Source organism: Mytilus galloprovincialis, chromosome 1 (assembly GCF_965363235.1).
Source record: "Mytilus galloprovincialis chromosome 1, xbMytGall1.hap1.1, whole genome shotgun sequence".
NCBI lineage: Eukaryota > Metazoa > Mollusca > Bivalvia > Mytilida > Mytilidae > Mytilus > Mytilus galloprovincialis.
In genome coordinates, this window is record NC_134838.1 from 31,296,462 (window position 1) to 31,321,942 (window position 25,481).

Here is a 25,481-nt window from a genome sequence, read left to right on the forward strand (position 1 = left end):
GGGGTTATGGCTCAAATCATTTAGCAAATAGGTGCAAAAAAGGGGGAAAAACAAGTTTTTTTTCTGGTTAAAGGCAATTTAGACAAAGTAGTGTAAGGGAGGTAATCCAAATTCCATTTTAAGAATACTGTTATACATATGTTTGACTACCTCCTTTACACTGCTTAAAAATTATGTATTAAGAAATGAGGATTGTCTTGAGATGATTAGCTGTAATTATTTTTAAACGTTACTACATGTATTAATTAATATTGATTTTAACCATGACTGTATGTCATTTTATATTTTAATATTTTATGATGTATTCAAATGAGTAGTTATTGTCGCAAACTCCATTAGATATTTTAATTGAGATTATTTTTGGAATAAGGGAAAGCGGGGGGTGAAAACAAATTGGAAGGGGAGGGGGGGTTACAATTTTTCTCATTTCAGATTTCAGAAATTAAAAAGAAAATATCTTCAAATATTCGACAGCATAGTGAATTACTCTAAAGCAAAAAAAATAATTTATAAGTTCATTAGACCACATGTACATTCATTCTGTGTCAGAATCCTATGCTGTTTCATATTTTTAATCACAATCCAAATTCAGAGCTGTATCCGGCTTGAATGTTGTGTCCATACTTGCCCTAACTGTAACAGTGTTCAGGGTTTGAACTCAGTGGTTGTATAAAGCTGTGCCCTGCAGAGCATCTGGTTCATTAAGTTTCAGTCATGACAGTAAATAAAAATGATGTAGGACTCTGACCTGTGATTGTGATGGTACTCCTTACAGTGATGATTACACTGAAGTGTGATGGTAACACTAAAGTGTGATGATTATATTGAAGTGTAATAATTATATTGAATTGTGATGGTTATACAGAAGTGTGATGATTACACTGAAGTGTGATGGTTACACTGAAGTGTGATGATTACACTGAAGTGTGATGGTTTCATAATTGTTACCCTATCTTTTTGATAGCTACACCAAAGTGAGCTGGTTGTAACACAACATGACCTATATTCTATTATATTTAGAGCTATTATCTCAAATTTTACATTGATCTTTTTTTGTGATAATTTTTCATATCACCCAACTCAAGTGATATGTGGTTTTCTCGGACAAGTAAGAGAATGTATGACATCCTTTACTTTTCCTAGGAAGAAAGTCCTTAATAGCTATAGATAATCAATGGTCTTTAACTTGAGGATGTTTCTCAGCTACATGTGATGACAGGGATGTCACCTTCGGGAGAGATTGTCACCTTGTAGCTTAAAAACACCCTCTCACTTGAAAAACCGTCAATAATCTGTAAAAATGAATAATCACAAATACATGGAATATTTCAGACTTACAAGCCAAAATATTTCCCTGCAACGTTGGCAAGAAGTGACAAAATGTAAAAATAAATTTGTAAGGGTTCCACGGAACCCGGTGTCTCACCTACTTTTGCTGTAAATCGCAGGCTCAACAAAAGTGAGGAAAAAAATCAATAAAAATATTCCTCTTGATACTATCTTTTGATTGTAATAAGCTTCTGTCCAAATTTGGTAAAAATCCAGGATAGTTTTTGAATCTAATAAAAATGTTTTAAAAACTTTAACTGCAGACTGTATGTAATGTTAACTGGAAGAAAATCTAAGTCGATTTATAAGTAAAATACGGAAAAAATGGATTTATTTTTTTAACAAAATTTACTTCTGGATACTATCTTATGATCGTAAACAAGCTTCTGTCTAAGTTTGGTACAAACCGAGGGTAGTTTAAGAAAGTTATTAAAATTTTAAAAACTTTAACCACAGAGTGAATGTTATGTTTCCCTGCAGAAAAACTAAGTCCATTTATAAATAAAATACTGAAAAAATGGAATTTTATTTTTACAAAATTTACTTCTGGATACTATCTTATGATCATAAACAAGCTTCTTTCCAAGCTTGGTAGAAATCCAGTATAGTTTAAGAAAGTTATTAAAATTTCAAAAACTTTAACCACAAAGTGAATATTTGTGGACGACGACGACGGAATGGAGGATTGCTTAGTCTCGCTTTTTTGACTAAAGTCGAAGGCTCGACAAAAATGAGTGAAAATAAGTTAGTTGACAGTGATATAAAAACCAACTAATGACAACTGCTTTTGTAGATAGATGTATTATCATGATTTATATACATGTATATAATTATGTGAAGTAAAACAAGAATTATTTTATTTTGTTTTATTTCAGGCAAGATAGTTCTGTGACAACCCTTCTTCTTAAATAGGTTTGAAATGTATTGTGACGGCTGAAATGGATAAGAAAGGGTATGAATTACGACAAAGAAAGAACCCTCCCACCAAAACCCAACACCCCTCCATTAAAAAATCTGTAACACATAAAAGACCAAAGATGGAAGTTGATTTAGGAACAATTCAAATGAAAGATATTTTAAAGCAAGAAAATGGAACAGTTAATGCAGGCTATTCTGATGAGGATGAAGAGAACACACTTTTTGATCAGACACCGCTGTTATCTCGAGATGAAATCTGTGCCTCACCAGATGTATTGATTGAAGAAGACAACAGGGAGGTCAAAGTTGACGAGAGCTGGTGGACAATCGGTCTTCAAGTCTTCTTTCCATTCATTATAGCAGGATTTGGTACTGTTGGTGCTGGCATGGTGCTAGATATAGTTCAGGTAAATGAAGAACTTTTGTACTACATGTATAATTGTTTTATGTATCATGCAGACTTTCAAGTGACACCCTCCCCACCCAAAGTTTTGGTGGGGTTTGTGTTGCTTAGTCTTTAGTTTTTTATGTTGTGTCTTGTCTACTTTTATTTGTCCACTTGTCTTTTTCTTTTTTAGCCATGGCGTCTTTTTTTTTTTATCTATGAGTTTGACTGTCCCTTTGGTATCTTTGGCCCCTCTTTTTATCATGACATTAAAAGACTGTCAGGTATTTGGGCAGACAACTAGCAATGATTCATGTGATAACTAAAATCAGTCAAACCAAAATGATAAGTTCCATAAAATAGTTCTGACTTACACTCTAAATCCAGTGCTTATAAGAGCATGCTTGGTAGAAATAGACTGCTTAATCTTATGTTTTCAAAGAAATAAGCATTTTCCTTTACCTTATAAATCTGGAAATTTTTAAGTTAAATCATAATGAATACAATATTAAAGGTTTAATGATAATGATGATGACAGGGAAAACTTTAAAATCGTTTTTTTTATGTTGGCTGCAGAATATGGGATAGCAAAGACACTCATTTTTGTTAATTGGACACTTGGATTGAATTGCCAATATTTTGTCTACCCTATATAGCTACAGCATATTGTTAGGCATGTCCCTGAGTCCTGCAATGCCAGCCAATTGGGAGCTATGTGCACATTTAAAACCTTTATATTGTAGTTGGCTTGTTTATAAAAAAGAAGATGTGGTATGATGTGAGAAAACTCTCCACAAGAGACCAAAATGACACAGTTGTAAACAACTATAGGTCACTGTATGTCCTCAACAATGAGCAAAGCCCATACTGTAAAGTCAGCTATAAAAGGCCTGGTAATGACAAATGTAAAACAATTTAAACAAGAAAACTGATGGCCTAGTTTATGTACAAAAAAATGGACTACATGTAAAAACAAATATGCAACACAGCAACAAACAACAACCACTAAATCACAGGCTCCTGACTTTGGACAGTCACATACAGAATGTGGCTGAGTTACTACACTAGTTACGTTTATAGATGGGGCCAAACCCTTCCCCTAATCTGGTACAGTGATGTAAGAGCACAAAATAAGAAAACATTCTACAAAACAATAAATAAAAAACAAATGTATTATAAATGTCAACCATTAAATTATAAACTCCTGACTTGGGACAGGCACATATTAAAATGGCTTGGTTAAACTAGTTTGAAGGTACCAACCTTCCCAAAACCTGGGACAGTGTTCTTCCAAGGGGCTGTTCATCTGTCCCTTTGTTCAACAAATATTAAGTCACTCTTTTCTAAAAAGTTATTGAACAGAATGACTTTCTTTGGTAGCCTTCGGCTGTTGTCTGCTCTATGGTTGTGTTGTTGTCTCTTTGACACATTCCCCATTTCCATTTATATTTATATTTGTTCAACAGCTCAACAATGGCGAATTGTAAGGGAAGTAAAATATGAAATATGTTAAAGTAAAATCTGTGAGTTTTAATAAATGTCTTTTTTCTAATTTCAGCATTGGGATGTATATACAAAAGTTTCTGAGATATTTATTTTAGTTCCTTCTCTCCTTGGTTTAAAAGGCAACTTGGAAATGACATTAGCATCTAGACTATCTACGCAGGTAATATAGCAGATTAAGTTATTTATGATTTTACAAGACTTAGTGTTCTACATAAAATCAAGTCTAGATTTTACAAGACTTAGTGTTCTACATAAAATCAAGTCTAGAAATCTTGCTTCAATTTCTGTCAAATATGTCAACAAGAGTTCTTTTCTTATCAAGTAGTTTGAGTGAATGATATGATTTTTCAATGATTTAAGTTGAATTCGGATTATTTTACCAGTTTGTACTGCCAGAAAACGTTGGTTCACTTGCCTGATATATTTTTAAATATAGTTGTTAAGATCATTAAACAAATTCTGAACACCATTAACTTTAATAGAGATATTTCTTTATTTCCATCAAATTATTAAGATTGTTAAGTTTGCTCAAAAAGCTTTATAGATTATATCTTTGTATTTCAATGTTAACTTTCTGTTTTTAATTGAAAGTGGCTATTTGAAAACAAAAATGCAATTATTGATCACAAATTTTGATTTATCCTTTGTTTGACTGTTTTCTTCACAGGCACACATGGGTAATATGGATAAACCTGGAGAGAAATGGAAAATGATAGGTGGTAATATGGCTCTTGTACAGGTTAGATATTATGATAGGTGGTAATATGGCTCTTGTACAGGTTAGATATTATGATAGGTGGTAATATGGCTCTTGTACAGGTTAGATATTATGATAGGTAGTAATATGGCTCTTGTACAGGTTAAATATTATGATAGGTGGTAATATGGCTCTTGTACAGGTTAGATATTATGAAAATGATAGGTGGTAATATGGCTCTTGTACAGGTTAGATATTATGAAAATGATAGGTGGTAATATGGCTCTTGTACAGGTTAGATATTATGAAAATGATAGGTGGTAATATGGCTCTTGTACAGGTTAGATATTATGAAAATGATAGGTGGTAATATGGCTCTTGTACAGGTTAGATATTATGAAAATGATAGGTGGTAATATGGCTCTTGTACAGGTAAGATATTATGAAAATGATAGGTGGTAATATGGCTCTTGTACAGGTAAGATATTATGAAAATGATAGGTGGTAATATGGCTCTTGTACAGGTAAGATATTATGAAAATGATAGGTGGTAATATGGCTCTTGTACAGGTTAGATATTATGAAAATGATAGGTGGTAATATGGCTCTTGTACAGGTTAGATATTATGAAAATGATAGGTGGTAATATGGCTCTTGTACAGGTTAGATATTATGAAAATGATAGGTGGTAATATGTCTCTTGTACAGGTTAGATATTATGAAAATGATAGGTGGTAATATGGCTCTTGTACAAGTTAGATATTATGAAAATGATAGGTGGTAATATGGCTCTTGTACAGGTAAGATATTATGAAAATGATAGATGGTAATATGGCTCTCGTTCAGGTAAGATATTATGAAAATGATAGATGGTAATATGGCTCTTGTACAGGTAAGATATTATGAAAATGATAGGTGGTAATATGGCTCTTGTTCAGGTTAGATATTACGAAGTCACAAATTTAAAGAGTATTCAAAAAGAGGAACAGTGCAAAGCCAAAGGCAAATGTAAAAAGATGAAATTATAAATTATTAAAATAGTAATTGCAATTCAGGCAAAGTATATAAACTTATAATCAAAATAAAATGAAATTATTATTAAGGCATAGGTTTTTCAATTAATCAATTTGAAGACTCCCTGTAGAGTTTTTATTGCACAACTTTGTTGAGCATATGGTTATTCAGGCCTCTACAATAACTTTTTTTCAACTTGTCCAGTAGGACAAGTACATACCAAAACTTACTTGTCCGAATGAAATTGTAACTTGTCCAAATTTTTTTTAATATTAACCTTTTTTGCATTTCAAGTTGATTCAAGGAACAAAATGAATTAAAAAAAAATTGAACAGAATTTGATTTGTATCCTTTGACATGTTTGAAATACTTTTAAAAGATATGATCCATGAACAACTGAATTTAGTTGTGTCACATGACTTAGGTTCTATTTTTTATCAATGCTAAAGTCTCATCATACTTTGCAAAGGCACCATCTGATTGGCCTCTAAATGTACACTCATTGGATTTTTATCCTATTTTTTAAAGTTGAAATTATTTTTATTCAAATGCAATCAATAAAAAGAATATGAGGTATGATTGTCAATGAGACAAAAGACCAAATGACACAGAAATTAACAACTATAGGTCACTGCATTGCAAGTATTGTTTTTTCTACATAAAGATCAAACATGATTTGATGATTTTTATGGTAAATAATTTCCTCATTCTTATTTTAAAAATACGGTATGGACATTGGTATTAATTATTATAAAGCAACAAAATAAGGTAGGAAAAGAGGTTCTGATTTGTCTTGGTCCAGAAATGTCTACTGCCTTGTCAAACTGTCTATTAATCATGTCTATGACATATGTCTCCTACGGTGCCCAACTGTCTATTAAACTTGGAGCCGAATCATTTCCGAGCTGGTGACAAACTGTCTTTTAAAGTTTCCTTATCGAAAAAGCGCATGGTTGAATGGGATCGGTTAGACTGGTTTCCGAGAAAAGTGTGCTTTTTACCTGTTAAAAGTACTTGACAAAGAACCAGTTTTAAATTATCGATTGCAAGTCTGAGGGGTCTTGAGAAATAAAAAGTTTCATTTAGTTTCATTTTAAAAAGGAAAGATGTCAAACAAATCTTCTTTTCTTGTTTTTTTGTTGATAATTATACTTTGTTCATCAAAGTTGGATTAAAATTTATTTTCTGCAGAATGATTCTACTTGTCCCATCGGACAAGCTTGGTATAGCTTTTACTTGTCCGACCTTTTTTACCTCTGGTACCGGACAATCGGACAAGCGTTATTGTCGAGGCCTGTTATTTCAAACAATGGGATATATAATAGACGGCTATCATTCAGTTAATCAGCTTATTTTACTTGTTAAAAATGTTAAATCAATAAGAAATAGGTCATGTGTTAAAAATATGAAATGTCCGCTCACCTGAACCAAAAAAAGTACAATAAAACCCAGCACAAACAAAAAATAACAGATAAAACACTGAACTCTTAAAGAACTGTATAATAATGTAACAAAAACACAAATACACAAATTATACAGTATTAAAGAATACTTGCATAGACTTGTTTCTCTTTATTGGTAAATTATTATTATTGTTTCGAACATTGTTGTGAATCTGTTATATTATAAGTGTAATTTAAACAGTTTTTTCCTATGTTTTGATGCTTTCTTTACAGCCTATATTAGGACTGACAAAATTGAATTTTCTTTTTTCTTCAGGCACAGGCAATAGTTGTAGGATTTTTAGCATCACTGGTTGCAATGGTGATGGGATGGATACCAGATGGTGAATTTAATTTACACCATGCCCTGCTGTTATGTGCCAGTAGTATGCTTACAGCAGCTGTAGCTAGCTTTGTATTAGGTTGGTTGTTTTAATTAAATAGATATGAGGTACTCTTCATTGAGACAGTAATCCAACAATACATAGAATACTTATCTGCTGCTAGAGGAAATTAATGGGAGATAATGTGGATTCATTATTATTCGTTGGATACCAATTTTCATGGGTTTTGTTGGTACAGATGAACCACGAATTCTGATGTTCAACGAATAACATATTTTCAATAGGCTTTGTATATAGATATTGGCAAAACCACGAAATCAAATATCCACGATTATGCAAGTTTTCAGCAATCCATGAAAATTGATACCACGAAAATAAATGGATCCACAATAAATATTTTCAATAACGACTGGCATTTATCTGATGTTGAGTAGGTAGTATGAATTGGCATTGACCAAGCATTGTTTAGGAAGGTCATGTCTGCATTACCACAGTCCTAATCTTTATGAACCATTCAACTGTTTACCTTACAAGTCAAATATTTTGAGTTAAAGGCAAAACGGTAAAAGCTATTTGTACAAGCTTCATAAAACAATGAGAGATAAATGAGCATGACAATCTTAGAATAACATTACAAAAAAGTTTCTATAGAATGTTTGATTTTAATTTATCTAGATAAATGTCTATTAGAATATTTGCCTTAAATGAGGCTGAATTACGGTGTTAGCACTTGAAATTAATTGGTACATTTGTATCACCAGTTTTCATGATTATTTCAAACATTTAAGTAAGATAAATTATCTGTATCATATGGATGCATAAAGTTAAAGATGCTTAAATACATTTTTGAAACTATTTCAAACACATTATTGAATTACTTCCCTTACTCTGGTTTACTAGTGAATGCATGCTTCTATTTCATTTGGATAAATGTATTTGAAAATATTTGCTCTAAATGAGGTAGACTTGTGATTTTAGCACTTGAAATTCACTGGTACATTTGTTTGTTACGATTTTCCTAAATATATTCCTTATTTAATGGATTACCTCCTTAATTTTGTTAATGTCATACAAATTTTACTTCCCTTTTTAACACTATTGTAAGAACATTATACATTTATTTCTTGTGCTTCAGGGAGATATGAAGATTTGTTCACCCAAGAATATTCATATTTCACGAGGGCTGTCTTTTTTGTTTTAATCGTTTGAAATAAATTTGAACTCAACAATTATTTTTGTGGTCGCTATTTACCAAAAAAAAGGAGTTCCAAACGTTATGTACATTAATCGCGCGTAACGTCGTATGATGCAGTCCCTACATTTCAGAGTTGAATATGATACTCAGAAGGGAATATGAAGATTTCAATGACACGTGGGATAGTCTCAACCAATCAAATTTTGGTTAAGCTATCAATATGTATAAACAGTGAAATAATTACTTTTATTTTATTTAATGAATGGCTATTATCTATTTTGAATTTATTGAACCATAAAACTAATTTTTGACTCTTCACATTGAATAATCCGCAAAGCGGATTATGTAAAATGTGAAGAGTCAAAAATTGGTTTTATGGTTCAATAAAATCAAAATAAATTATTGCCATTCATTATAAATAAATTTCTATCAAAAATAAGGCTTAAAGAACTTTTTATATTATTTATATTAACAATAACAACGTACACACATGTTGGCGTATGAATACACAACGTCAGAGTGGGCGTGTCGCCATCAAAATTGACAACATTGAAAATAAAACTAATAATTTTAACCAATCAGAAAACAGTAAATACACCAAATTTATTTATATAGAAAATGAAAACTGAGGTACAATAATTTCTTTTCTTTTTGTAGGTGCTGTGATGGTAATTGTTGTTTTGCTTTCTAGGAGATTTCATATTAATCCTGACAATGTGGCGACACCTATTGCTGCTAGTCTAGGGGACTTAACTACGCTGTCGTTACTTTCAGGTGTTAGTTCTTTTTTATTTAATGCAATAGGTAAGATTTGTTCTATTTTACACACACCTATATTGGCTTAAAGATGTGAAGATAGATTTTTAAATATTATTTCTTAAAACATGATCTTATAATGCTTAAACTGTCTCTGTCTCAGAAATTTATTTTTCCGTTTTTGATTTGAGGAAGCTTAATCCACAGCTAAAAGAAGGGGGTCTTATAAATCTTTAAATGAAATGTACAAAATTGATTTCAAAAGATTTCAATAATAAAAAATAATGTCAGCATGCCATCATGACTTAATGTTGATAGAAAAATAAGAATGCCAATGAGACAACTATTCACCATAAACCAAATGATGTAGAAGTTCACAACTATAGGTCACCTTACTGACTTCAACAATGAGCAAAACCTGCACCTCATAGTAAGCTACAAAAGGTCATGAAATATCAAATGTAAAACACTTGAAACAAGAAAACTGGATTATCATATCTATCACATTCAATATGATATGCCGGGCATCAAGCAAATAACAATAATCATTTACATTGAAAACAATCATGACAAAAAGATCTCAACTCTAGTATTTATAAGTATAAACAAAAGGAAATGAAATATATTTAAAGTTTTTTACCTTAAAAAGTCTTGTATAATCCATAATGTATAGATATTACAAAAGAATAAGACTTTTAAATAAAAACATAGCCATATGCATTGTTTACTAAATACTGTTAAATTTATTTATCATTTTAATTTTTTAAGGGCCATTACACAATGCAGCTTAAGGGCATACGATACAGTTACAGGGACTGTTATGACGTTGCTAACGTAAAATGTTATTTTCGCGACGTCAAACTCTGACATATCAGGAAAAGATGCATTTTTCGACTGATTTTTATCATTCAAACTGATTTAATTTGAAAACGAGTGCATGGACCCCTATTTTTTAAAACAGCAATTTGTTTCATTTTGCAAGGAGATTATGTGACCCAAATTTTATAAAACTGTAAATAGCGCAATTTTTTTAATTTTGATAAGCATGCAGCAAAAAATGATGTTTTTTACTCTATTCATGAACATTTGATAAATATAGAGTTATTTCGGAATAAAAAGTGCATAATTTTTAATGATACTTATAAAATACAGAAGTTACCGATTATTTAACAAAAACCATTTTGTGTTTATCTTTTAAAACAAAAAAGTTATGTCTTTCTTTCAAAAAAGAAAATATGGACACAAATCTGAATTTTGAGCAAATTTACAAAATTTCGAACTCATTTTACTCAAAAAGTAGCACATGAAGGTATATTTTTTATTACATATTTGATTTTATGAGGTAAAAAATAGCCTATATGCAAATTTTCATCAACTTGTAAATACATGTTCAATACTGTATCGTATGCCCTTAAACAAAACACCTACAATAGGCAGAAATACTAAACCTAAACAAATAATCAATCACATTTTGTGTTTTATACATTCATTCATCATATTATCAGTAAATATTGGATTACTCATTTAGACAGATGTAAATTTTCATGTACTATGGATTCAGTGTCTTTTCTGGGTTACCAATTTTCTTGGATAAAGTTAAACCAGAAATTTAAATGTTCAATGAAGTATGAATTTTATATACCATTGTATGCAGACTTGGCAGGTATACAAATATGATCAAATATCTATGAATACACAAGTTTTCCTGAATCCACAAAAATTGGTACCCACGAAAAAAAATGAATTTTTAATACAACATTTATACTTATTGACAGAGTATGAGTGAACTAGTGAGTTTATAGTCCTCTGAGGTGCAACTATTGTGCTGAAGCATAGCCAGGGGCAACAGTTGTATACAAGGGGAAAATAAACTTACCATTCCACAAATATCTAGTCAGTAATTGTTTTATTATACAGAAAGAGACAACTGACAATAAATGTTGAAACTAAGCTACATCTAACTAGCATAAAAATCATGAAAAGCAGAAACCCAACCATACTGTTTAACTTCACATATATTCTGAATTATAAGGTTAAGTCCTAAACTGACATCAACCCTAGATACAAGAGGTAAAAAGCGATGTTGATACACCTGCAGTATTCTCAACATCTTCCAATCCTACAGTTAAAAATTCTGTGAAACGTAATGACACTCACGGTCAAATATTTTCATTTAGGGCAAAACATTTGAAACTATTGACCTGCAAAATAGTTGAACGCTTGTAATTTTCATGACTTATTTTTGTCGAGCCTGCAACTTTTGTTGCAGAAAGTTCGACATAGGGATAGTGATCCGTCGGCGGCGGCGTTAGCTAACTTCTTAAAAGCTTTATATTTTAGAAGGTGAAAGACCTGGATGCTTCATACTTTATATATAGATGCCTCATGTTACGAAGTTTCCGTCAGTCACATGTCCAATGTCCTTGACCTCATTTTCATGGTTCAGTGACCACTTAAAAAAAAGTTCAGAATTTTTGTAATGTTGAATTCTCTCTTATTATAAGTAATAGGATAACTATATTTGGTATGTGCGTACCTTGCAAGGTCCTCATGCCCGTCAGACAGTTTTCACTTGACCTCGACCTCATTTCATGGATCAGTGAACAAGGTTAAGTTTTGGTGGTCAAGTCCATATCTGAGATACTATAAGCAATAGGGCTAGTATATTTGGTGTATGGAAGGACTGGAAGGTGTACATGTCCAACTGGCAGGTGTCATCTGACCTTGACCTCATTTTCATGGTTCAGTGGTTATGGTTAAGTTTTTGTGTTTTGGTCTGTTTTTCTCATACTTTATGCAATAGGTCTACTATATTTGTTGTATGGAATGATTGTAAGGTGTACATGTCTAGCGGGCAGATGTCATCTGACCTTGACCTCATTTTCATGGTTCAGTGGTCAAAGTTAAGTTTTTAAGTTTTGGTCTTTTTATCTAATATTATATGCCAAAAGTCAACTATATTTGGTGTATAGGAATATATTATGATCTATATGTCAGTCCCGTAGGTTTTATTTGACCATGACCTCAATTGCACGGTTCATTGCACAGTGTTAAGTTTTTATACGACCGCAAAATTTGAAAAAATTTTCGTCGTATATTGCTATCACGTTGGCGTCGGCGTCGTCGTCGTCGTCGTCCGAATACTTTTAGTTTTCGCACTCTAACTTTAGTAAAAGTGAATGGAAATCTATGAAATTTTAACACAAGGTTTATGACCACAAAAGGAAGGTTGGTATTGATTTTGGGAGTTTTGGTCCCAACATTTTAGGAATTAGGGGCCAAAAAGGGCCCAAATAAGCATTTTCTTGGTTTTCGCACTATAACTTTAGTTTAAGTTAATAGAAATCTATGAAATTTTGACACAAGGTTTATGACCACAAAAGAACGGTTGGGATTGATTTTGGGAGTTTTGGTTTCAACAGTTTAGGAATTAGGGGCCAAAAAAGGGCCCAAATAAGCATTATTCTTGGTTTTCGCACAATAACTTTAGTTTAAGTAAATAGAAATCTATGAAATTTAAACACAAGGTTTATGACCATAAAAGGAAGGTTGGTATTGATTTTGGGAGTTTTGGTCCCAACAGAATAAGGGGCCCAAAGGGTCCAAAATTAAACTTTGTTTGATTTCATCAAAATTGAATAATTGGGGTTCTTTGATATGCCGAATCTAACTGTCATGACTGTGTATGTAGATTCTTAACTTTTGGTCCCGTTTTCAAATTGGTCTACATTAAGGTCCAAAGGGTCCAAAATTAAACTTAGTTTGATTTTGACAAAAAATGAATCAGTTAGGTTCTTTGATATGCTGAATCTAAAAATGTACTTAGATTCTTGATTATTGGCCCAGTTTTCAAGTTGGTCCAAATCGGGGTCCAAAATTAAACTTTGTTTTATTTCATCAAAAATTGCATAAATTGGGTTCTTTGATATACCAAATCTAACTTTGTATGTAGATTCTTCATTTTGGTCCTGTTTTCAAATTGGTCTACACTAAAGTCCAAAGGGTCCAAAATTAAACTTAGTCTGATTTTAACAAAAATTGAAATCTTGGGGTTCTTTGATATGCTGAATCCAAAAATGTACTTAGATTTTTGTCGAGCCTGCAACTTTTGTTGCAGAAAGCTCGACATAGGGATAGTGATCCGGCGGCGGCGGCGGCTACGGCGGCGGCGTTAGCTAACTTCTTAAAAGCTTTATATTTTAGAAGGTGGAAGACCTGGATGCTTCATACTTTGTATATAGATGCCTCATGTTACGAAGTTTCCGTCAGTCACATGTCCAATGTCCTTAACCTCATTTTCATGGTTCAGTGACCACTTGAAAAAAAAGTTCAAATTTTTTGTAATGTTGAATTCTCTCTTATTATAAGTAATAGGATAACTATATTTGATATGTGCGTACCTTGCAAGGTCCTCATGTCTGTCAGACAGTTTTCACTTGACCTCGACCTCATTTCATGGATCAGTGAACAAGGTTAAGTTTTGGTGGTCAAGTCCATATCTCAGATACTATAAGCAATAGGGCTAGTATATTCAGTGTATGGAAGGACTGTAAGGTGTACATGTCCAACTGGCAGGTGTCATCTGACCTTGACCTCATTTTCATGGTTCAGTGGTTATAGTTAAATTTTTGCATTTTGGTCTGTTTTTCTCATACTATATGCAATAGGTCTACTATATTTGTTGTATGGAACGATTGTAAGGTGTACATGTCTAGCGGGCAGATGCCATGTGACCTTGACCTCATTTTCATGGTTCAGTGGTCAAAATTAAATTTTTGTGTTTTGGTCTGTTTTTCTCATACTATATGCAATAGGTCTACTATATTTGTTGTATGGAACAATTGTAAGGTGTACATGTCTAGCGGGCAGATGTCATGTGACCTTGACCTCATTTTCATGGTTCAGTGGTCAAAGTTAAGTTTTTGAGTTTTGGTCTTTTTATCTAATACTATATGCCATAGGTCAACTATATTTGGTGTCAGGAAATATTTTATGATCTTTATGTCAGTCGCACAGGTTTTATTTGACCGTGACCTCATTTTCACGGTTCATTGCACAGTGTTAAGTTTTGTGTTTTGGTCTATTTTTCTTAAACTATAAGTAATCGGTCAACTATATATGTTGTATAGAAGCATTGTTAGCTGTACATGTCTGCCTGGCATGGTTCATCTGACCTTGACCTCATTTTCAAGGTTCATTGGTCTATGTTTAGTTATCTTGGTCAATGTTAAGTTTATGTGACAGTTGTTATAAAGCTTAGCTTTATACTTAGGACTATCAACATAATATCAATGATTAGTATAGAAGGCGAGACATTTCAGCGTGTGCACTCTTGTTTATTATGGGCCCAGTTTTCAAGTTGGTCCAAATCAGGATCTAAAATTATTATATTAAGTATTGTGCAATAGCAAGTCTTTTCAATTGCACAGTATTGCGCAATGGCAAGAAATATCTAATTGCACAATATTGTGCAAGAGCAAGATTTTTTTTTAATTGGAGTTATCTTTCTTTGTCCAGAATCAACTTAAATCTTTGTTATATACAATATACAATGTATATTCACTTTTTACTACCAACTGATAAATTAAAATAATCTTAACCATTCAGTGATAACAAGCAGTTTTTTTACATTTTAATATTTTATGATGTATTTAAAAGAGTAGTTATTGTTGCAAACTCCATTAGAAATTTGAATTGATATCAGTTTTGGAAAAGGGGAAACGGGGATGTGAAAAAAAAGGAGGGGGGGGTTTAAATTTTTCTCATTTCAGATTTCATAAATAAAAAGAAAATTTCTTCAAACATTTTTTTGAGAGGATTAATATTCAACAGCATAGTGAATTGCTCAAAGGCAAAAAAAAAAACTTTTAAGTTCATTAGACCACATTCATTCTGTGTCAGAAACCTATGCTGTGTCAACTATTTAATTTTAGATTTAAAAAGTTTGAAGAAGAAATCTTTAATTGATTTGTAAAATCTTGACATTTGTTTTGTGTAAAAAAAAACCATGTAATGTCAAAAATTTGATCATAATCCAAATTCAGAGCTGTATCACGCTTGAATGTTTTGTCCATACTTGCCCCAACTGTTCAGGGTTCGACCTCTGCGGTCGTATAAAGCTGCGCCCTGCGGAGCACCTGGTTGTGTTTTGGTCTATTTTTCTTTAAATAGAAGTAATAGGTCAACTATATTTGTTGTATGGAAGCTTTGTTAGCTGTACATGTCTGCCTGGCATGGTTCATCTGACCTTGACCTCATTTTCATGGTTCATTGGTCTTTGTTTAGCTATCTTGGTTAATGTTAAGTTTATGTGACAGTTGTAATAAAGCTTTATACTTAGGACTATCAACATAATATCAATGATTAGTAAAGAAGGCGAGACATTTCAGTGTGTGCACTCTTGTATACAGAAAATGATAACTGAGGTATAATAAATTCAGATATTTAATTTATTCTTTTTTTCAGGTAAACAACATTGGTTGGCACCCTCAATAATAGTTTTATTTCTAGCTTTAGTACCAATATGGATATATATATCACTAAAAAATAAATATTCTAATGAAGCAATACGAGAAGGGTGGACTCCTGTTTTGAGCGCAATGGTGATAAGTAGGTAAGGTTTATATTCAGGACAATAAACTATTTAGCACATGGATCCATAGTTTCTATTTATTTGATCAGTTTGTTGGTATTTTGCTATGAAGACATCTAACTTTTAAGATTTTAGTATGAATAAATGGGAGAAAAGTGATTTTTATACGACCGCAAAAATTGAAAATTTTTTGGTCGTATATTGGTATCACGTTGGCGTCGTCGTCGTCTTTGTCGTCCGAAGACATTTTGTTTTCGCACTATAACTTTAGTATAAGTAAATAGAAATCTATGAAATTTTAACACAAGGTTTATGACCATAAAAGGAAGGTTGGGATAGATTTTGGGAGTTTTGGTTCAAACAATTTAGGAATAAGGGGCCAAAAAGGGCCCAAATAAGCATTTTTCTTGGTTTTCGCACCATAACTTTAGTATAAGTAAATAGAAATCTATGAAATTTAAACACAAGGTTTATGACCATAAAGGGAAGGTTGGGATTGATTTTGGGAGTTTTGGTCCCAATAGTTTAGGAATAAGGGGCCCAAAGGGTCCAAAATTAAACTTAATTTGATTTCATCAAAAATTGAATAATTGGGGTTCTTTGATATGCCGAATCTTAAACTGTGTATGTAGATTCTTAATTTTTGGTCCCATTTTCAAATTGGTCTACATTAAGGTCCAAAGGGTCCAAAATTAAACTAAGTTTGATTTTAACAAAAATTGAATTCTTGGGGTTCTATGATATGCTGAATCTAAACATGTACTTAGATTTTTGATTATTGGCCCGTTTTCAAGTTGGTCCAAATCGGGGTCCAAAATTAAACTTTGTTTGATTTCAACAAAAATTGAATTCTTGGGGTCCTTTGATATGCTGAATCTTAACATGTACTTAGATTTTTTATTATGGGCCCAGTTTTCAAGTTGGTCCAAATCGTGGTCCAAAATTTAACTTTGTTTGATATAAACAAAAATTGAATCCTTGGGGTTCTTTGATATGCTGAATCTAAACATGTATTTAGATTTTTGATTATAGGCCCAGTTTTCAAGTTGGTCCAAAATTAAACTTTGTTTGATTTCAACAAAAATTGTATAAATGGGGTTCTTTGATATATGCTTAATCTAACTATATATTTAGATTTTTGATGTTTGGGCCCGGTTATCAAATTGGTCCACATTGAGGTCTAAAGGGTCCAAAATTGAACTTTATTTGATTTCATCAAAAATTGAATTCTTGGGGTTCTTTGATATGCTGAATCTAACCATGTATTTAGATTTTGGATATTGGACCATAATAGGTAATGTCCAATTTAAAATTTAAAGTTTTTAAGTTTAAGTTCTTAGACCACATTCATTATGTGTCAGAAACCTGTGTTGTGTCAACTATTTAATCACAATCAAAAGCTGTATCAAGCTTGAATGTTGTGTCCATACTTGCCCCAATGTTCAGGGTTCAAACTCTGCGGTCGTATAAAGCTGCGCCCTGCGGAGCATCTGGTTAAGTTTAAGTTCTTAGACCACATTCATTATGTGTCAGAAACCTGTGTTGTGTCAACTATTTAATCACAATCAAAAGCTGTATCAAGCTTGAATGTTGTGTCCATACTTGCCCCAATGTTCAGGGTTCAAACTCTGCGGTTGTATAAAGCTGCGCCCTGCGGAGCATCTGGTTAAGTTTAAGTTCTTAGACCACATTCATTATGTGTCAGAAACCTGTGTTGTGTCAACTATTTAATCACAATCAAAAGCTGTATCAAGCTTGAATGTTGTGTCCATACTTGCCCCAATGTTCAGGGTTCAAACTCTGCGGTCGTATAAAGCGGCGCCCTGCAGAGCATCTGGTTATGCTAAAATTGTCAGGTTTTTTTTCTCTGATAAATTGCTTGTTTATAATAAGCAATATTGTTTATTCAAAAATAGACACAAGTTCCCAGTTAGAGATATAAACTACTCAAACTAAAATTATATTAACTTTTTTTGAATGTTCAAAATGTGAAGAAAATTTGACAACATGCAACTAAAATGATAATTGTTTTAAAAAGCAAACATTTTGAAATTACCTGTACTGTTAATTTTCCCAACCTTTTGTACAATCATTTACCAGAATATAATTATGCATATAAAAAGTGCATCAGTTTGTTTTCTAATGAATTATTATGACATATTCTTCAATAGCTATTTCATTTGAAAAAAAAAGTATTGACAACATAAATTGTAGGAGAATAGCACATTTTTTTTTAAATATTGAAAGCAATATACACAATATATATTTAACAAAGGGCTTTTTCTCTTTCAGTGTAGGTGGTTTGATATTAGATTTTACTGTAGGGAATTATCATGGTATTGCAGTTTTTCAGCCTGTGATAAATGGTAAGTCAGTATGTGTTGAATGACCCAGTTTACTGGGAAAAATGATTACATATTACAAGTGGATATGATGTTCTAGTCATTAGAAAAAATAATTTGAGTTGATTTGGTATCCCTGGTGCTAGGTTTAATATTATGTGTTGATTTGGTGTTCCAGTGTATTCAATAAGATAGTACACATAGATATTATGTATACTATTTCAACCTTTGGTAAAGTGACTAAGTCACAAGGAAGTGTTCCTTTTTAGCTGTCAAAGGAGCATTATTTCAACATGTGGCAAATAGAAACTTTTCTTGTGTATGAGGTATGTAATTGTTAAAATTAAGTGTTTTAAGTGGTATTTCTGTTTGTTAATTGTTAAATATTGTTTGTATCAATGGTGTTGCTGTGGAGGAGGTTGAAAATACCTGATTTAAGAAGTATGCAAATTTGTGATTAACTATGAATCCCTTTATATGTTAAAATAGCAGTATTTTTTAACCTGTGTAAGTTCTAAACAATTAAAAATTAAAAAAAACATGTATGTTTCATTTTGTGTTTTATCAATTGCTAGTACTAGTTGTCTAGTGGCTGCCAGTTAAATTTTGTAACTCATGTCTTTTCTCTGTTTCATTAATAATTAAGTTGAATCTCTTCATATTTCTTGTGTAATTATCAATAATATCCCTTAATTCACAGAATAACATTCACTCAATGTTAAAGAGCATTTTTGGGAAAAGTAATTGAATGATGATAAATGATTTTGATGTAATGGTATTTATTAATTGTTATATTTCAGGGGTGGGAGGAAATTTAGTCGCTGTTCAAGCTAGTCGTATTACTACATTATTACATTTACAAAAGAGAAAAGGAATAGTGGAGGATGTCAAAGGTTGTCCAAATGTATTTGGAACATTTTGTAAATCAAGTAAGTTTTACATTTCTAATCATTATTAAGCTTATAAGATAATGAAATGTTCTGAACAAATATAAGCAGTTTGATTCAAGACTGTCTAATGAAATAAAGAAAAAAAAGTACTATTTTTCAATTAGCGGAATCAAGAATCCAGTACTGTTCTAAGCCTTTTGTTGTGATTGCACTGTATAATCATGACCTACATTTATCCAAGATTATTTGTCGTTGTCAATCCGCCATCATGGTTTCTATTTACAATAAAATTCTTTATTCTCCATCTATGAACATGTCATTGATGTGATACAGTTTCCCTCCCTTTTTTCATGTAAACAATAAAAATGATGAAAAGATCTGAGAGGCCCAAGCAAATAGACTTTATGTGAAACTCCACGGCAACACTTTCAGTAATAAAAATGTCAGATTCCATCATTGAAAATAATCTTGGATTATGTGAAGGTCAGGATTATACAGTGCAAACACATCAGAAGGAAGGACAGTAGTGGTTTTTTGGAAAGAATTTTGATTCCACTAATTGAAAAACGTCATCTCCAGTGAATGCAGCTGGCAAATAAAAATATTTTGACAAACAGCACAATCAGGGTTTCCGCTGGCGGTCGCCATTTTCGCAATTTGCGAAAAAATAATAATTGTGGCGATAAAAATTCGTCATTTGCAAAAGAATTTGGCGAAAGAAATATATATAACGATTTATTTTCCTCCATCTTGTTTATTTACTTTTTTCGAGTTTCTCGGACTTAACCCGATCAGACAATACCCGGAATTTACCTTGAGCTCAGAAAATTAATAATCAGCTGATTGCATTTTAAAGCTATCAACAACAAAGGACTAATTAATAAAGGTGTTGATTGAATTGTTTGACAAAATGATATGGTTAAATGGCTTCCGCTAAATGTCACATACAGAAATTATTTACCACTTTGCAACGCACGTGTTTGAAGCAAAATTTTTACGTCTCCTCTCCTCAGTTTAGAAAAGAAAGCTGTTGTTGTGACGAAAAATGCTCAAAAGCAAGAAAAATCTCCGATTTAAAACTTTAATTATCCTTTGACTTTATAGGTAATTGATTAGGGAGACTACTTTAAAGTCGTTTGAGTGACACACGTGTTTCAAGCATAGTTTTACGTCTCAACTTTTTCATTTACCATTGTTTTCAATGGTCAAGAAAAAAAAACTCGTTATGACGAAATATATCCAAAAGGTTGGGAACAACCCCTCGAAAGATTAACTCTTCAATGTAATGACTACACATGAAATGAGGGATGGATCAATTTCATGTGATAAAAGCTTTTGTTTTGTTGTAAAAAAAACACTTCTTAGTACAAAAAGGCACATCATGATTTTTCTTTTAAAGAAACTTTCCCTACGAACTATACTGGTATTATATGATAAAAAAAACAACATTAATTTGTTATATTTCAGGACTTTATTATTAAGTATACAGCCCCTCATTTAGAAAAGTTGTTTAAAAAACAATGAATATATTTCCCTTTTGAAGGGAAATTCCGCGATTTTTTACTTATCATCTAATTATGTTCATCTTAACATAAAAAACACATTTGCAAAGTTTTAAATTTATATTCCTTCTAATAACAGAGAAAATCAAGTATTTGTAACTTTTTTGGTTGAATTCTCGAGTGGGTCGTGACGTATTAGCCCAATTTATTGAATTCTGGGAAAAAATAAAATCTGTTTAACTCTTATAGCTTATCGACAATATACGTAATTAAAAGCGCACAGCTGACGAATGGTCGAAGTTATTAACCACAATATAAGAATGAACGAAAATGAATATGCATATACCGTTTTGTATTGATTGAATTAAACTCCTATAAAATTATCTCTAGTAAATGTTTTTGAATAAATTTAATTAATTATTGTTGAGATTTTTTTCATAAAATATTTATTGAACATTTTTACTGATATTGAACTGAAAATATTTCAGTTCTATTTACCTTTATTGTTTTGATAATCATTTCAATGCAACTAATGTGTGAGCAGAGTGTGTATATTATTTTGTAAAGGTCACTGTATATTTCTCGGCTTGAGGTCAATTCGTTTACCTTGTAGCTATTTAGCCGCAGGTGTGAGTTCAAGCGTACACAGGTATAAATGTTGTTATTTGGAAAGGATAAACAGAAAGGATAAGAAAGAGTATGCTGTCACGATGTTAATACACTAAGATTTAATACACGATGAGAATAAAGATACAATAATTAAATTGTGTAAATTAATTGAAAAAATTCAGATTCGTAATTCCGAAAGTGTATAAAAATAAAAGGAAACAATTTTTGATTACTTTCTTAGCGGCAATTGGCGTAAAGATTCAAATATGAAGCAAAAAATAGTAGTTTTAATCTTTTATAAAAACTAAATGCAATATTACCCAATTTGATATACCATTGTACATCTGTTTGATATCATTGACTTTACCGGAATTTCTTAACTTGTATTCAAATCTGGCTGTGTTTAAATGCTAATAAAACTATTGCAATTTTAAAGTTTTTAATTGACAAAAAAATACAACATACAACATGCATGATTTTTTTTTAGTTTCTTTTTAACATTTTTTCTTACATAATTAAATTCATTTGACAATCATTTACACGAACTTTTTGTGAAAAGAATATCAATTATCTAAGCTAAGGCATTATTTCTTTTGAGGATTTTTGAGGATTTTTTTTAAAATTCTATGATAATATTTGTGCAATGTTGAACATGATAGCCGTCATTAATCCAAATAAGTAATACAGTAGTTGTAATAAAAGTTATATTTTAGTCATGCATAACTGATATTGACGAATTTATAATAGTTCGTCCATACATCGTTGTTCTTGAAACAATCATTATTAGTATACATGTAAGTTTCCTGACGTATAAGAGCCATTGAGGATGAGCTCCAGAGAAATCAGACTAGTGGCGTTTCGTTCGTTTGTTTGTTGGGAAAGGAGAGCAAATGCAACCGCTTGTACAGATAAACGACAGAATTACCATACAAGCATTTATAGTCAACACAATCAGAAAGAGTTCCCATCGTTAGACGTGGAATATGAAGGCTTCCAAGAATGAACAAGTGACATGTCTAACTCTGAACAGTTAGAAAACAGACTATCGACATCGACCGCTTGTTCTTAATATTTGAAACTGTATGCATATATATACGTATACGTTTATGATATATATAGTGATGAGTTCTTGCATCTGACAAAAACTAAATTCCTTCATGGTTATATCTTGCCATACGTTTATATTGGTTTGTAAGGTGATTACTCACAATCGTTATTTGAAAATCCTGTTTGTGAGATGTAGATTCATTTCAGTACAGAAATTTCGTCTATATATTTCACAAGTGTATAACACGGAGAAGCTCTGAAGGTCCATTACTCCCATTTTGTTTGGGTGTGAACCATCGATGTTTACAGCAATATCACAGAATAAGATGATGATGGTAGAAAGAACTATGGGCGTCATGTGGCAAATATTACATGCATATCGGACAATGAGTTGTCAATCTGTATGAAAAGATTTCCAATACAACCATATTATTGAGAAGGAATGTTTACATGCTATACTCTTGTACTAGTATTACAGGGTTCTTGTGGCGTTCACCTTAGACACACATCTTTTTAACGATGTTTAAAAAAAAGACAGAACCAATTTAATGTCATATTTCCCTATTTTTTAAATATAACTAAAAGTCTTTTATCTGACTAGAATACCCCTATTTAGCGAACAAGTAATTTATTCTTTTTTCTATTATTGAATACCAAGAAAGAAAATAAATCCCGAAATTAATTTGAAACTTTGATACTCAAAAGTTTCCCAGCAAAATATTCACATTCCCTGGGGATAATTAGTGTTCGTCCAGTGGCATATATAACAATTGTGATGACGAATTACTTCCTTTGTTCGAGAACAATCTTATTGAAATATAAATCTGTGATTTTACTAGGTCCACAGCTTCAATGAACCAAAGCAAAAGTTATACATCGACCTGTATTTAAATCAAATTGGTTCTCTTCTTCTTCTGGTATACAATAGTCTATCGACATTCGATGATTACATACTGTTGGCATACGTGGACTAGTCTATTTACAACACTTTTACCCCTATTTATTCAAAATATATGTTTTTTTCTTATGTTCAATGTATACATGTATATATTTTAAATTGCGTAACTTTCTATCCAGTCGTATACACGAATCGTCGGCAAGTGCGTACATTTTTTTAAATCAATATTTCTGGTCTGTTCCAATCTGTCCTTCACTATTGACAATGACTATATATTACATTTTCCCAAATTCACCCTTGGAAAAAATATTTAAATAGATTTTAATTTCATCAAATCTTATTTTTTGGGTATTATTTATATGTTTATGAATTATATTCTTTACACCAGAAATGTTATTTATAAACAAGCGTATGAGTTTAGTAATGACAAGTAAGACAGAGTTGTATATTATTCATCTGATAGTTCAAAATGGAAAGTTATAAGTTATAAGTTATCAGCCGTGTACACTGATCAATACCTGCAGAAGTGAAACGATGCATGAACTTGCAAGCCCGACAGGAAATTGCTTGAATACCTGGACGTGTCACCTCACACCCCTCACAATACCTTTGGAAGTAATACCTTTAGCCATGCTGGTGATCAGATGAGGAAAGATCAAAATATATTTGTTTATAACTTTAAAGAATTATGAACAAATTAGATTTTCGAAAACAATTTTTACGGAACACTTATTTATGATTTCAACTTTGACTTTTCACCTAATTCCAATATCAACAGTTTAAAAACAACAGACCATGGTAATTTAAAAAAAGTAAGAATATTTTTCGTATCAAGTTAGTTAGTCGGATAAAACAACCGTACGATTGACAAGATATCGACACGCAATTACGACTACATCGGTTACTGTAGTTTTGTTTCTTTGTGGTTTATAGACATATCGTTTTTATTAATCGGGAAAGAAGACAAAATGGCGGATCGCAGAGAATTGATACTCTAAATTTAAAATCGATGGTGATCGCTTATCTAGCGGAATAAAACTTTAATATCTATGAATTTGAGCATTTTTATACAGAATGAACATAATATCAATTTTTGATTTTTTTGCGAAGTTTCCCTTTAAGTTAAAAAAATTCTGATGTTTTAAAGTAAATGTTTAGTGTTTATTCATTAAAATGTAGACTCTAAATTAAGTTTGAGAAAATAATCATAGACACAATGGGACAAAATCATCTTATGTAAGGGAGGGAGGGGGTAGAAAAAAGGTAAATTTTAAATGAAAAATATATTTATGTTACTTGGCGATAAAATAAATAAAGTGGCGAAAAATATATCGTTTTGGCGAAAGAGGTGGCGAAAAAAATAATTGACCCAGGGGAAACCCTGAACACAATGTCAATTTTACATGACAGCGACTATAGTGAAAGTTTTTGTTATTTTTTTTCATCAGTAAGAATATTATAACTGCAAGATTTTCCATAGCAAAGCAAGTGCTTGGCCATATCTACAAAAGAAGATCACCTCTTCTGAACCACTCATTAGATTTAAAAAAAATATTGTTTTATATTGTGTTTTTGGGGGGTTTCCTAGTTCAAAAACATAGACCTTTATCATATCTAACTAACTAAATAAATTTTTGTCTTTTGTAGATGTTACAGCAAAAGCTACAAGAGTGTTATTAGCATTAGTGATACCAGGGCATTTAATATTTATGTATACTATAGCTTACATGAAAGCAGGTCACACATCAATCACATGGACATTTGCATCGTTTTATCTCACAGCAGCAATGCTACAGGTACAGTATAACTACTCTTGAAAATCTTTTTTAATAGATTAGTTTTTGGGGTAAATTTTTACAAAATTGCTTATTTCATTGTTGTTGGTGCTTCTTAAAATATTTTGGGCTTATGGATTATTTGATTTTGTGTGAAATACATAACCCGATTTATAATTCATATTTCCAATGTGGTGACTGATTTTTAAAATAAATTAAATTTACTGAAAAAATACCCAA

At 31.7% G+C, this 25,481-nt stretch overlaps 1 protein-coding gene across 2 annotated transcripts in view; it reads left to right on the forward strand.

The window, feature by feature from the left end:
• Positions 1–25,481, forward strand: part of LOC143071387 (solute carrier family 41 member 1-like) — a 46,603-nt gene that overhangs the window by 10,176 nt on the left and 10,946 nt on the right. For both annotated transcript variants that reach the window (XM_076245646.1, XM_076245654.1), the window contains exons 2-10: positions 2,205–2,654; positions 4,191–4,298; positions 4,806–4,877; positions 7,569–7,713; positions 9,488–9,634; positions 16,052–16,199; positions 18,471–18,544; positions 19,321–19,449; positions 25,114–25,262. In XM_076245646.1, the coding sequence (XP_076101761.1) occupies positions 2,268–2,654; positions 4,191–4,298; positions 4,806–4,877; positions 7,569–7,713; positions 9,488–9,634; positions 16,052–16,199; positions 18,471–18,544; positions 19,321–19,449; positions 25,114–25,262 (1,359 nt within the window). In that variant the 5' untranslated portion in view covers positions 2,205–2,267. The remainder of the gene's footprint in view (positions 1–2,204; positions 2,655–4,190; positions 4,299–4,805; positions 4,878–7,568; positions 7,714–9,487; positions 9,635–16,051; positions 16,200–18,470; positions 18,545–19,320; positions 19,450–25,113; positions 25,263–25,481) is intronic.